Below are 11,776 nucleotides of genomic sequence, written 5' to 3' on the forward strand. Positions count from 1 at the left end.
AAAATGGCTTCCAATTATCTTTCTATCTTTAAGGGACATTTGTTTCATGGAGAGCCTAACCTCTATGAAAGGATATCAGTGGTAGAAAGAATGTCACACAGGCTATCAAAGATAATCAGCATGTCATTTTGACAAGATGATAATACAATTGAGATGTCTACAAGTTGAGGAAGACGAATTAATACAGTTGCAACACACAGTTATAAACACATTTTGAGGCTTTCCATTTGGTCTATTAGAATTTTGGGAGGTATTTGTGGGCCGTCGTGCTGTTAATGAATGTGTAACAGAATGTGATCATGGCTTTTCACTGGCACAGTCAACCAATGGACTCAAGAGTGTCACGTGCATGGCAGCAGCTTTATAATTAGAGTAAGCTGAGAGTCATGGGACAGCATTCCAAGCGTCATCCCCACAGTGAGCAGGCACACTCAGTTATGGTGTTTTAAATGCTTATTAAATGATTGTAGATGTTTCTACACCACACTGGGAGGGATTCTCTGTGAGAGTGTGAATCACTGATTTTTTGTGTGACGTTCCAGGAGTGTCAAATCCACGCTCACCAGAGACAGTCCCGGCAAAGGAAGAAAGAAGACAAGAACAGCATGACGAGTAGTCAGTGAACAACACACCGAGAAGCTGCGTTGACCACATCTCTCGTGGACAGTGAACGCAGCGTCAAACCAACGTCGGATTAGGCTCTGGACGTGTGACGTCACGGACGGGCTGGGCTTGCTAATTGTGACAGAAATATTTATCCGAGGCGTCTGGAGAAACAAACACCGTCGACGTCTTTCTCACCGCCAAGTAAGACATTAAATGTTAACATTATTAACGTGTGTGTCAGCCGACTGCGACCTGTTCTCGTTTAACCCGCTGCTGTAGAAAAAACACTGGGCTTGATGCATGAGACACACTGCGACCTGTTATCACCGCTGTGTACAGGCTTCATCCCGTGTCTGCTCCGAATGACAGCGACGTCACAGCAGCTTTTTGTAAATACATACCCAGTGACGGACGGGTTGAATGTTGTGGCCGGGCAGGACGAGCCACAGCTTTATTTTCCGTCCAGAATTGTCTTTTAGAAGATTAATCACGTGATGACTTCAGTTAAGCTCGCGCTTGTCTCTGTGTATTGTATTTGTGTGAGATAACACGGAGGACACATCTGTCTCCTGAACAGAAAACAGTGAGGAGGAAGGACAGAAGGGCTGACGCAGATTTCGGTTGTAACGGTACTCCATCACATTAGATTCATAATGACACAAAACAATGACTTAACATTTTGTATGTGTTGGGGGATAGCGACCAGTTAGGGAAGGTTTGTGAAATGAAAGATGCGCATCTATCGGATGTTGTTACCAAGTTTTGTGAAGATTTGAGATTTGAAAAAAATCTGTTTGAGTCTGAGACTATGCGTTAGAGCATTAAAGGTGCAGTATGTAAGAATTTGCTACCTTGCAAGTTAACGTTCCATTTCCAGTAGGGGGCAGCGTATCATCTAGTAACCCTTAACTGCTGCAAACTGTAGCGGCTTTTAGCTCGCTAGCCCTGAAGAAGAGCGCCAGGCCTCGAGGCCAGTTTCTGTAGTGGCCACGTAATCACGTGACGTACCCTGGCCCAAAAAGACCTTTAACATAAGCTTGCATTGTGAAAGAAGCATCTAGACAACAGTGGATGATGATGATGATGATGATGATGGTTTTCAGAATAACAACCCCCACTAATTTCACTGTCATTATTTGAGCCATTCAGTCCAGTAAATTGTTGAAAGTCTAGAAAAACTGCACAATTAAATTACTGAGTCGCCGTTCAAGGTAGCCAGCTCAGTTGGTGGAAGTCTTTATAGTGTGCATGCTCCATGGGCCACACATCATGGAAGATCTGGGTAATTTTACAAGCCAGAAATGGAGCGATTTTGGCTTCAAAACAGCTCTCAGAGGGATGAATTGGGCTCCATCTCAAACACTGTATCCAGATTAGAATTTCACAGCCTTAGTAAGCTCAGTTAGCAGCTATTTCTTAACTTCATATTGGAAAATAACAGAATATTATAATCATAATATAATAGTTGGTAATAATTTCAAAGATACCCACTTGATATTTTCAGACCTGTAAAGTGAAGTGTTCCCTGCTCTGTCCTCCTCATGGTGACTGTGTTTAGGTTTTGTTTGGAGTGTGTCCCTGAGCTTCAGCCAAGATGTCCTATATGAGAGGAGACAGCAGCTGGTCCCAGCCGGCGGACTTCGGCAGCCTTATCCAGACATGCAGCTCCAACATCCAGAAGATCAGCCAGAACTGTGAGTGCTTACTGTGCCCAACACACACGCACACACACACACACACACACACACACACACACACACACACACACATACACGCACAGAGCTACATGTTTACTGACGTGGTTCCTTTTCTCTGTAGCTGGTCAGATCAAAAATCTCCTGTACCAAATGGAGGTGAGACAAGACACCTCAGACCTCCAGGAGAAGCTGTAAGTACTGGTGTGGGTCTATCTGTGTCTCACATATGATCATTATTTAAATGTGTAACCCATAAAACATTTTGTGAGGTCTTAGTAGTGTTTATGTTCCCCTGCAGCCAACAGCTCCAACACTACACCAATCAGCTGGCTAAAGAAACCAACACACACCTGAAGGAGTTGGGCTCACTTCCTCCATCCCTGTCCCCATCAGAACAGGTCGGTCTATAGACACTAGAAGTCAGTCAGTGCGTTTACATGACACTCAAGAAAACCGAATTACTGGGTTAGTCCGACTATGATCAGACTTTTAAGATGCATGTATACGCCCTAGTCTGACTAAAATCTCACTGGATCGGATTTCTCATAGTCGGATTAAAACACCTGGATTATTGGACTGATACTGATCGATTTTCTCACCGGCATGTATACTTGGACAACTGCAGTTGTCTGTAGCATAGTCGAACTATGGCTGTAATCTGACTAAACTGTGCATGTAAACAAACTGAGTGAGAATCCCACACACAATAATCACTCAAAGGCACAGAAAGCAGAATTGTTTTTCGAGAAATGTTGTTGCTTCAAAGGGAGCTCAAAGATTTAGAGCTCAAGGGTAGTTAGAAGATGAGAATGATAACATATGTAGCCATAACCTTGTGGTAACAAACTCTAGAAATACACAGGGACCAGATGCAGCAGACTTTCAACTGAGTTTGGGCACTGTCCTCAAGTCCACAAGCACCCCAGCAGAGGGTGCCCATGTTATACATATCAGCAGCTCAGACCTAATGTGATGAAGTTAAAAAAAGACGAATCAAGGCAGCGCTCTGGCAAAATGTCAAAAGGTCGTTATTCGCATGGCTGTTGGTCATTCTTAAAAACAAAGATGGTGCTTGTTCAAACAAGATGAGTAAGCCCGCCTGTATCGTCACAAACAGCATTGTCAGGGTGCAACACCTAGCATACAGCTTCCCCTTTTGTTGGTACAAATACTGCACGATGTCATATTGTAAACATTGTGTCACATTACATCTGTCTGAGTCTTTCTAAATATACCTTTAACCAAGGTTAAAGGTCCATTCCATCACTGTACCAACTCCAGTACTCCATTTGCCAATGATGCTACAAACCTTGATTAATGTGTGCATCCGCAGCATCAATTCCAAAATGATTTTGTTTCTGCACGCCTATACGCAAACACTGACAACAGAGTTTCTGAATATCTTCACCTTGGAGGAGTTTTCTTAGAGCTCTGTTTTCACTGAGCCCGGACGACTTCACCTGTCAGTGGTTTTAATGTTGTGGCTGATTTATGTCCCGGCCATGTGATGGCCTGGTCAGCTGGGATCACCACAGTCCCTGTGACCCTGCACAAGATCATGCGGGGAGGGATGTGAAGTATCACATTTAAAGTATATATATATAAGTGTTTGTCACGAAATGAATATAGAGATTATCATGGTAATTTTACACATATATTTCAGTCATGTGATGTGGGAATGGGCCAGACTTTCTCCATGCCTAGTTACCATTGTATGCCTTGAAAGTTCTTCACTACAGTGTCATTCGGGTCAAGTCAGTCACAAAGTGATGTATTCAAGTTCCAAACCTTAGCTCTAAATTTGCATTAAATCAGTTAGTCCTTGGAATGTGTGGAAATAGTGGAAATGCCTGCCACAAGCTAATGTCTTCAAATTACTTCTTTTGTCTAACCAACATATATTCAGTTTACAGTCATATAGAACAGACAAAAGCAGCAAGAAATCACACTGAAGCAGCTGAGACAACAGAATTACTAAGTTTCACTTGATGATGGACTTAAATGATTAAAATGATCAGAACTGTTGATTTATTTCCTGGCAGATTGCTTCATCACTACATGTAAAAGGACAGTAAAGAACACTGAAGTAATTTACTCGCTGCACTTTAAGAGAAAACAGGCTGCTGCTTCTGAACCATCTGCAGACAAAGTACAGCTCCTTGGCTGAGGCAGGGACCCCTTTAAAATTATATAATATGTCTGATATAAAGGTTAAACATCCCAGAGACTGCTGCAGGGTCTTGTGTGCAGTCTCAGGTCTGATAGGACCTGACCTTGTTTTGCTGTTCTTCTTTTGTTTTACCATCCCTTAATATGGACATCCATGTTGTCTGCAGTGGAAAGTTGTATTAAAAATCCCAAATAAACCCCCGCAAATGACATCAGTGTTAAGAAAGTTTCTTCCTAAACGTAATGCATTACCTATTACTAGTTACTTTCTTTCAAAAGTAATATATTACTTTACAATATGACTGTCAGTGTAGTCATGTGACACATGCAGTGGTTACCACTATGCATTACCTTGCTTATATTACAATAGCGTCATGAACAAGTAATTATCCAAGACCCAGGGATGGGCTGGCAGACAGAATTAAAGTCAAATAAATGATGAATACTTGAAAACTCGTGCCGTCTCTCGCCGTGGAGTGTTCCCTCGGCTTCATGTCTAAACTCAAAGTAACGGGAGCATACCTATACCCAAAAAGTACACCTCAGCCACAGCCATTTCATTGATATGATTCTTTTTTGGAGGATATTTTTCTGATGGCTCACTCACGGCATCAAGTGGCATTGTGTGTTTAAATTCTTTAAAAAGGAACATAGTTGATACAGAAATAGAAATGTTTATTATTACTGCTCATAGTAATTTATTACTGTTACGTACCGTAAATGCTTAACCCCCAACACTGTGTAACATTCAGTGTTCATTTTGGCAGCTATTTTAGATGAAGTATTGGTCTGTAGATGATTAAATACCAGCCAACACACAGCAGCAGCACTGATGAGCATTTTTCAAAATGTTAACATATGGATTGCTGTGCATTAGTGCTTTGTGAATCTGCTCCATGCATAGAAGACCAGGGGCCAGAGGTCATCTTCACATGCAGATACTCTATTGATATTGTATTCCTCCTGCATCAGCCTTTCACCCACCATTGTCAGCACCTTGCCTGAATTCAGGAACTTGAAGTGTGATGTTAATATTTGTTTGCTTTTTTTTTCCCTCCAGCGGCAGCAGAAGCTGCGGAAGGAGCGCCTGATGAACGATTTCTCTGCAGCCCTCAACAACTTTCAGGTGGTGCAGCGCAGGGCGGCAGAAAAAGAGAAAGAGTTAGTGGTCAGAGCTAGAGCTGGATCCAGAGGCATGGTAAATACCAGTTTTTAATTAGACAAAAGTGTTACACCTTCATAACCAATAAACATATAGTGATTGATATAATAACTACCACTACATTTGCAGACATGATGAAAAAGTGATGTGAGCTGATGTTTACTCTACAGGGAGACAGGGGCAACATGAATGAACAGCTGGTTGCATTTGAAAAGTAAGTCTCTCCACTGCATTTTTAACTGTTGTTGTTTCAGTCAATTCCACGCTTAGTTCTTTCTGCATTTTGTTTAAAAAGCCTCAACATGGCCAAAATGTACTCCTCTTCTGTTCTTTGAGTGGATGCTTTTTAGTACAGAGCTATTTTGAATAAACTATCTACAGTGAGACACCTACAATGGTGTATTTTCTATACATCCAAATAAAAGTGATGTCACATCCTCCCTAAGAATCGGCCCAATTCATTGGCACAGCAGGTATTATCAGCTTTTAGCCTTGTGTAGAAATTAAGTGTCTGTGTCCACATAGTGTTTTTTTCAATGGTTCCCAATGAGGCGTGAGCATCTGCAGCAGCAGTCTGCTGTCCAGAGAAAAGCTGCAGCACCCAGCATCTGTTTTCTGAGCGCTCTGCCTTTTTGGTGCACCTGCTCAGAGCGCTTCAGGTTTTCTTTCACTCCCAGTGGACCACATAGTTATACACTTCTTAGCATTAAATAACTAATAATTTCTATAACATATTTAATATCACACAGTGACATCTGTCAGTCAGAGGATGTATCTCTACTAATAAAGTGTGATCTCTCTGATTGTGCAGGGAGGATGATTGGGGTCAGAGCCAGACTCAGACTGAGGAGCCCGCCATCAAAGAGGAGGACCTGGAAATCATCAAGGAGAGAGAGACTAACATCAGACAGCTGGAGGTATCACCCTGAATGAGAGGAAGCACTGCAGCTGTCAGACACACTTCTTTTCAGCAATTAACCCTCTCTTGTCCTCTCCAGTCCGACATCATGGATGTGAACCAGATCTTCAAGGACCTTGCTGTGATGATCCACGACCAGGGAGAGATGATTGGTTAGTGAGAAGAAACTTAGATCAGCATTGAGTTGTACACATTTAAGTATGAAAGTTTTAACAACAGTATTGCCAAAGCATCTTATCCAAACTGGTACGTTCAGACCAAAGGCGCATAAAGAGGACAATGATCCCGGAAGTCATTCATTGTGTATTGGGAGCCAGGCAGACAAGGAGGGAAAGGTGGAAAAGGCGGAGGCGGGTGGAATAGGTGGATTAGGAGAAAAAAAACAGTTAAAAATCCTCCAACTTTATGTGATGAGCTATGACGCGTCTTGGTGGAAAAGGTGGAAAAGCCACGTGATAACCAATGGCGATGTCTCGTTCTGCTGTCGTCCCTCGGTCAGGTCGGTCCCAGAGAACAATCCGCGTAGTTTTGGTTCCTATCAAACATTAGTCCAAGATGGCGCTGGAAATGTTGATTGCTGCCGTAGCAGAACACCCGGCCCCTTTACAGCGGCCCCACAAAATCAAGTCACTGTGTGTTACTATTATTTTTGTCATTTTCCTTAGTAAAAATATATATTTTTGCTTTCTTCTTGCGTCTCAGGGAGTCAAATGTCACATGTGCAACAAGTCATGTTTTCAGCATGAGGACAACTCACTCTCAGGTTTGACCACACAGCGACTCAAACAACACGAAGGAAGGAGAGAGATGCACGTTTTGTAGCTGGAAATACAGTCATTATTTTGAGTTATTAAAAAAATACAAAACACAAATGCTTGATCAAGGGCCTGGCCCGAGGATAGTGGAAGGAAATATCGACTTGATTTTATGAACTGACTTTCCATCAAGTAAGTTTCCGTGATCAACAGTGTCGGTAAGTGGATAGGCTGTGCTACAGCATTAGCACGTGGTGGTGTTTAACACGAGTGGTGTGCGGGCCGTAGAAGCAAGGAGGAACAGGGTGACAAAATCAACTTAGGTGGGGTGGACAAGGTGTATTTTCTTCTTTGTGCGTTTTCGGTCTGAACGCACAGTAACACAGCATCAAGATTGATTTACAGCAATTTAGATTTAAACTAATTACATATACAGTATAGTCTGTGTGTGTGTTTGTGTGCCCATGCGTGTACGTGTGTGTGTGTGTGTACGCGCGTGCGTGCGTGCATGCACTCCTCAGACCTCCTCATGTGTTCTCATTCCAGACAGCATTGAGGCCAATGTGGAGAGTGCAGAGGTCCATGTAGACAGAGGAGCCGTCCAGCTACAGAAAGCAGCCTATTACCAGGTAGGAGAGACATGAAATATAAGGGACACTGCATGAAAAGAACAGTCATAATGTAATATACACATAATGTATGTTAAAGGATAAGTCTGGTGTTACTGTGTACATACAGCATAGCAAGCAATGAAGGAGAAGCAAGTATTACATTGGCAATTACAAACATTAATATAAAGCTGACATGAATTAATGAATTAAAGAAGGAGACAAAAAGAATGAAATCCTGAATAAAACAGAAGATAAAAACAAAAAAATCATAGGTTAAAAGCAGCTTCATACAAGTGTGTTTGGTGTCTGATTTAAAGTGGGGCACTGATTCAGCACCTGATCTCTTCTGGCAGGGCTCCTGTCTGGAGACAGTCTGGGGGCTGTAACAGCAAAAGCACAGTCACATTTAGTTTTTAGCCACAACTTTGGAGAAGCTAACAGAGTTTTGTCTGATGACCTCAGGCAGCGTGTTTGGCTGCAAAGGGAGAACAGCTTGGAAATATAAGGAAAAGCAAAGTGTTTTGAAAGTCATTCTAAAGGACACGAGTAGCCAATGTCAGGAAGCTAAAACGGGAGCAATATGGTAATATGTGCATTCCAGACAACCTGAACTTGTAACCTCACTCGTAAACTAAGAAATATCTACTCCAACTTCACGAAGAGGCAGTTGTCTGATGTTACACAATGATGGCAGCACCCACAGGGTGGTGTATTTGTAGACTACAGTGTTTGTATGCATGGAGGCTTCACTGACGAGCTAATTTGTTATGGTCAGCCAAATTGTGAGTTCGCTTTTGGCATCACTTGGAAACTCAGGTCAGGTCAGAAGTCATCAACTTCAACTGATGGCAATTTCAGGTAACACATATTATTCAGTGGAATAAACAGTGGGGTGTCAACCAAAGCCAAACATGCAGCTTTGGAGTTTGTCATTGCTCATAAAGCTCATGCAAAGTTCACCACAGGCTTGGACTCATATCTAGCCCAAACATTCACACTGAGGAATATGATCTGCTGCCTTTTTTAGAGGGTTAGGGTTAGGTTTAAAAAACCTACATATACACTCATTCTGGTGCGACGATGGTATTAGTCTAGTCTAGATTTTCCCCAGAGATACGATCTTTTCCGCACCAATGTAAAGATTTATACACTGTTTTCTGCTTAAGTCATACTTAAGATCATCATTTTTAATACTGTCCTTTTAAAGATGTGTTGTATTCAGTAAAAATCAGTGCACCTGAAGCTGAGTGCCTGGGCAAGGCATCAGAAAGCATTGAGAAATTGACTGAAACACTGTTTGGGGGTTTAGGTCTTTTCTCAGAATTTACTGACAATAAGAAAAATATAGAACAACAGCAAGCTTATTGTTTCATGCAGTATCCTAGCATAAATACAATGTTATATGACATCCTGTTTATAACCATTGTGAAGCTGCTGTCACTGTCACGTAAAACACTGACACAGTGTGATCTGTTCCTTTGTTGTGTGCAGAGGAAGTCCCGTAAGAGGATGTGCATGCTGGCCATGGTGCTGTCGCTGGTGCTCATCATCCTGATCATCATCATCTGGCAGGCCATCAAATGAGAGAAGCACACGCCACTGATACCTTCAAATGACTTCCAATGTGTGTTTGTGTGTATGCGTCAGAGAGCTGTATGTGTGTCTGTATAGACTTGACATTCCAATACAAAACAGTAAAATCATCCTCAGTGTAACATTCTCCACCTGTATCCAGTCACTATGTTTGACTGAATGTGGATGTATTTGTGTGGGGTAAACGACTGGGAACAACAGTGGGTTATTATTATGTTATTTTATTACATTGTTTGAATTCTAAGTGCTGCATTGTTGGCAACTGGACTTTTTGCAGTTTGTTGAAGATGTTTCTCCTCTCATCCAAGAGGCTTCTTCAGCTCTAAATAACTGGAGGGGAGGTGCAGACTTTTAAACTCTGCGTGGGAGTGTCCTTATAGAGTCTTTAAGGCCACTTACTGGTCGTCGACTTAACCGGCTTTCATGTTGGTTGCTAAGGCTAGCTGAGCCCAGGAGTGAAGGGTTGTTAAGCTGACTGGAGAGAGAACTCAGTGCTGCATTGTCTTAGTCCACCTCCTCTGTTCAAAGAAGTCTGTTCCTTTACTCCTAGAGGGGTAAAGGAATCCATCTGTGTCAAACTGGAATGACTGTTTAATAGCCTGCAACTGCCCTCCTGTTAGTTAGAACCGAATGAGAGCTAAATTATCTTCAAGAAATTGAAACAAGTTCGGTCGACTGCAATACAGCGCTTTGAATTACCATGACCTGGATGACTGAGAACCTTCATCAGCAGTGTGTATATTATTGCTTTTTTAAAGACTAACAGCAACAAGTCCAAGACTGATATGTGTTGTGATATGTGTATGATTATGGCTACTTACAACACTCTCAGCACACCGTCAGACTGGAAATGTAAAGGAAGTATGTCTGGATTGGCCAACAGTTTAGCTGTAGCTGTTATAGCTCTGGGGACGACAGTTCTTTTGACTGTACCAAATCAGAAATATCAGTTCAGCGAAAAGTTAAGCACAGATTGTTCATGTAATCCTTCAGACTGTAGTCGCACATACTGAAGTCCAAACTAGTATGTAGGGCATATATATTTTCACTACACTTAGTTGTTAAACAAAATATGGAGGAGAGGAAGACTAGAGGGCTAGAGCTCACATTCACTTTGTAGTACTATTAAGATGATCCGTTCAGTTTGAACTTCCTCATAGTTGTTCTATTTTCCACACAGTGAAGTTGTGTGTGTGTGTGTGTGTGTGTGTGTGTGTGGCTGACTGACTGAGAGCTCAGCTTAACTGATTAATGAGCAGAGAGTTCAGAAAGTGATTCAGTTCTGTTGGTTCACCCAAATAATGTATTCTTTTGAAGGAAATGTTTGTGAACAACATAACACTGCTCCCCAGTGCAGACAGGAACTATTAGGTACTTACTCATGAATGTTGGATGATGACTATGCATGGCTAAATAATCATCTCAAGAGGGGCAATGCTTCAGTGTTCTGTGTGTGTGTGTGTGTGTGTGTGTGTGTGTGTGTGTGTGTGTGTGTGTTAGTTATTAAACGCAATGTTGCACAATTTTGTATGAATACTGTAAACCCTGTCTTATTTGAAGTGTACCCTGATACAAGTGTTGAAGGACATATGGACTGTTAGCAGCTGGTAGAATGTCTGTCTTTAGTAAACTGTGTCACTGGATCTGTCCACCCTCAATTTAATACAGTACCACCTAGTACTGCTGGTGTCTTGTCTCATTTTGTTCACCAGAGGGTGAGCTAAGCATGACAGTCAGCTGGGTCTGTTTTAACAGAGACACCCACTGTTATCCAAGATTCAAGATAAATGTGTTCTACAATACAAGGTTGGATGATGAAATCACTGTTTGTATGTTCCCAATCCACATTATTTAAAAATAGACTAATTAATGATGAATATTCAGGTCAGAAAAATAAACTGTTTATGGTGGAGTGTTGAGGAGGAGCAGCAGGTGTCTGACAGGGTGAACAGACTGTGGCTGGATGGGTGTTGTCATGTAGTATCATTGGGCTCTGTGCAGATATCTCACCTCACTGATGTCACTAGCCCCTTTTAGATAGTAAAGGCGGCACATTTCCAACAAGGTAAAGGCTGCAATCTGCCGCCTTTATCTAAAAGGGAGTACATCTCCCTTTTAGATTAAAAAATATCTTATCAGGGCAGGAAGAGTCATGTAGAAAAGTGTTTCATAATTGACTGTCCAAAATTTCCCTTCCACCTTTAGTAAGTTGTGATTGGCTGATCTCTTCAGAATCATGGTGAGTCATGGCAGCGGGGGTGCCG

The 11,776-nt window shown here is 42.0% G+C and overlaps 1 protein-coding gene across 2 annotated transcripts; it reads left to right on the forward strand.

The window, feature by feature from the left end:
* Window positions 1–440: 440 nt before the first annotated feature.
* On the forward strand, window positions 441–11,192 carry LOC119005557 (syntaxin-12-like). 2 transcript variants are annotated; one of them, XM_037073307.1, is made up of 11 exons: window positions 441–807; window positions 1,184–1,235; window positions 2,165–2,300; window positions 2,425–2,494; window positions 2,602–2,701; window positions 5,533–5,670; window positions 5,805–5,848; window positions 6,446–6,551; window positions 6,633–6,705; window positions 7,855–7,937; window positions 9,411–11,192. In XM_037073307.1, the coding sequence occupies exons 3-11, from the start codon at window positions 2,201–2,203 to the stop codon at window positions 9,501–9,503; spliced, it is 807 nt and encodes a 268-aa protein (XP_036929202.1). In that variant the 5' UTR covers window positions 441–807; window positions 1,184–1,235; window positions 2,165–2,200; the 3' UTR covers window positions 9,504–11,192. The 2 variants fall into 2 exon arrangements, with proteins under 2 accessions (XP_036929202.1, XP_036929200.1); XM_037073305.1 differs by lacking the exon at window positions 1,184–1,235 and having other exon boundaries at window positions 445–807.
* Window positions 11,193–11,776: the final 584 nt, after the last annotated feature.

The sequence above is a fragment of the Acanthopagrus latus genome, chromosome 17 (assembly GCF_904848185.1).
Source record: "Acanthopagrus latus isolate v.2019 chromosome 17, fAcaLat1.1, whole genome shotgun sequence".
NCBI classification, from domain to species: Eukaryota; Metazoa; Chordata; class Actinopteri; order Spariformes; family Sparidae; genus Acanthopagrus; species Acanthopagrus latus.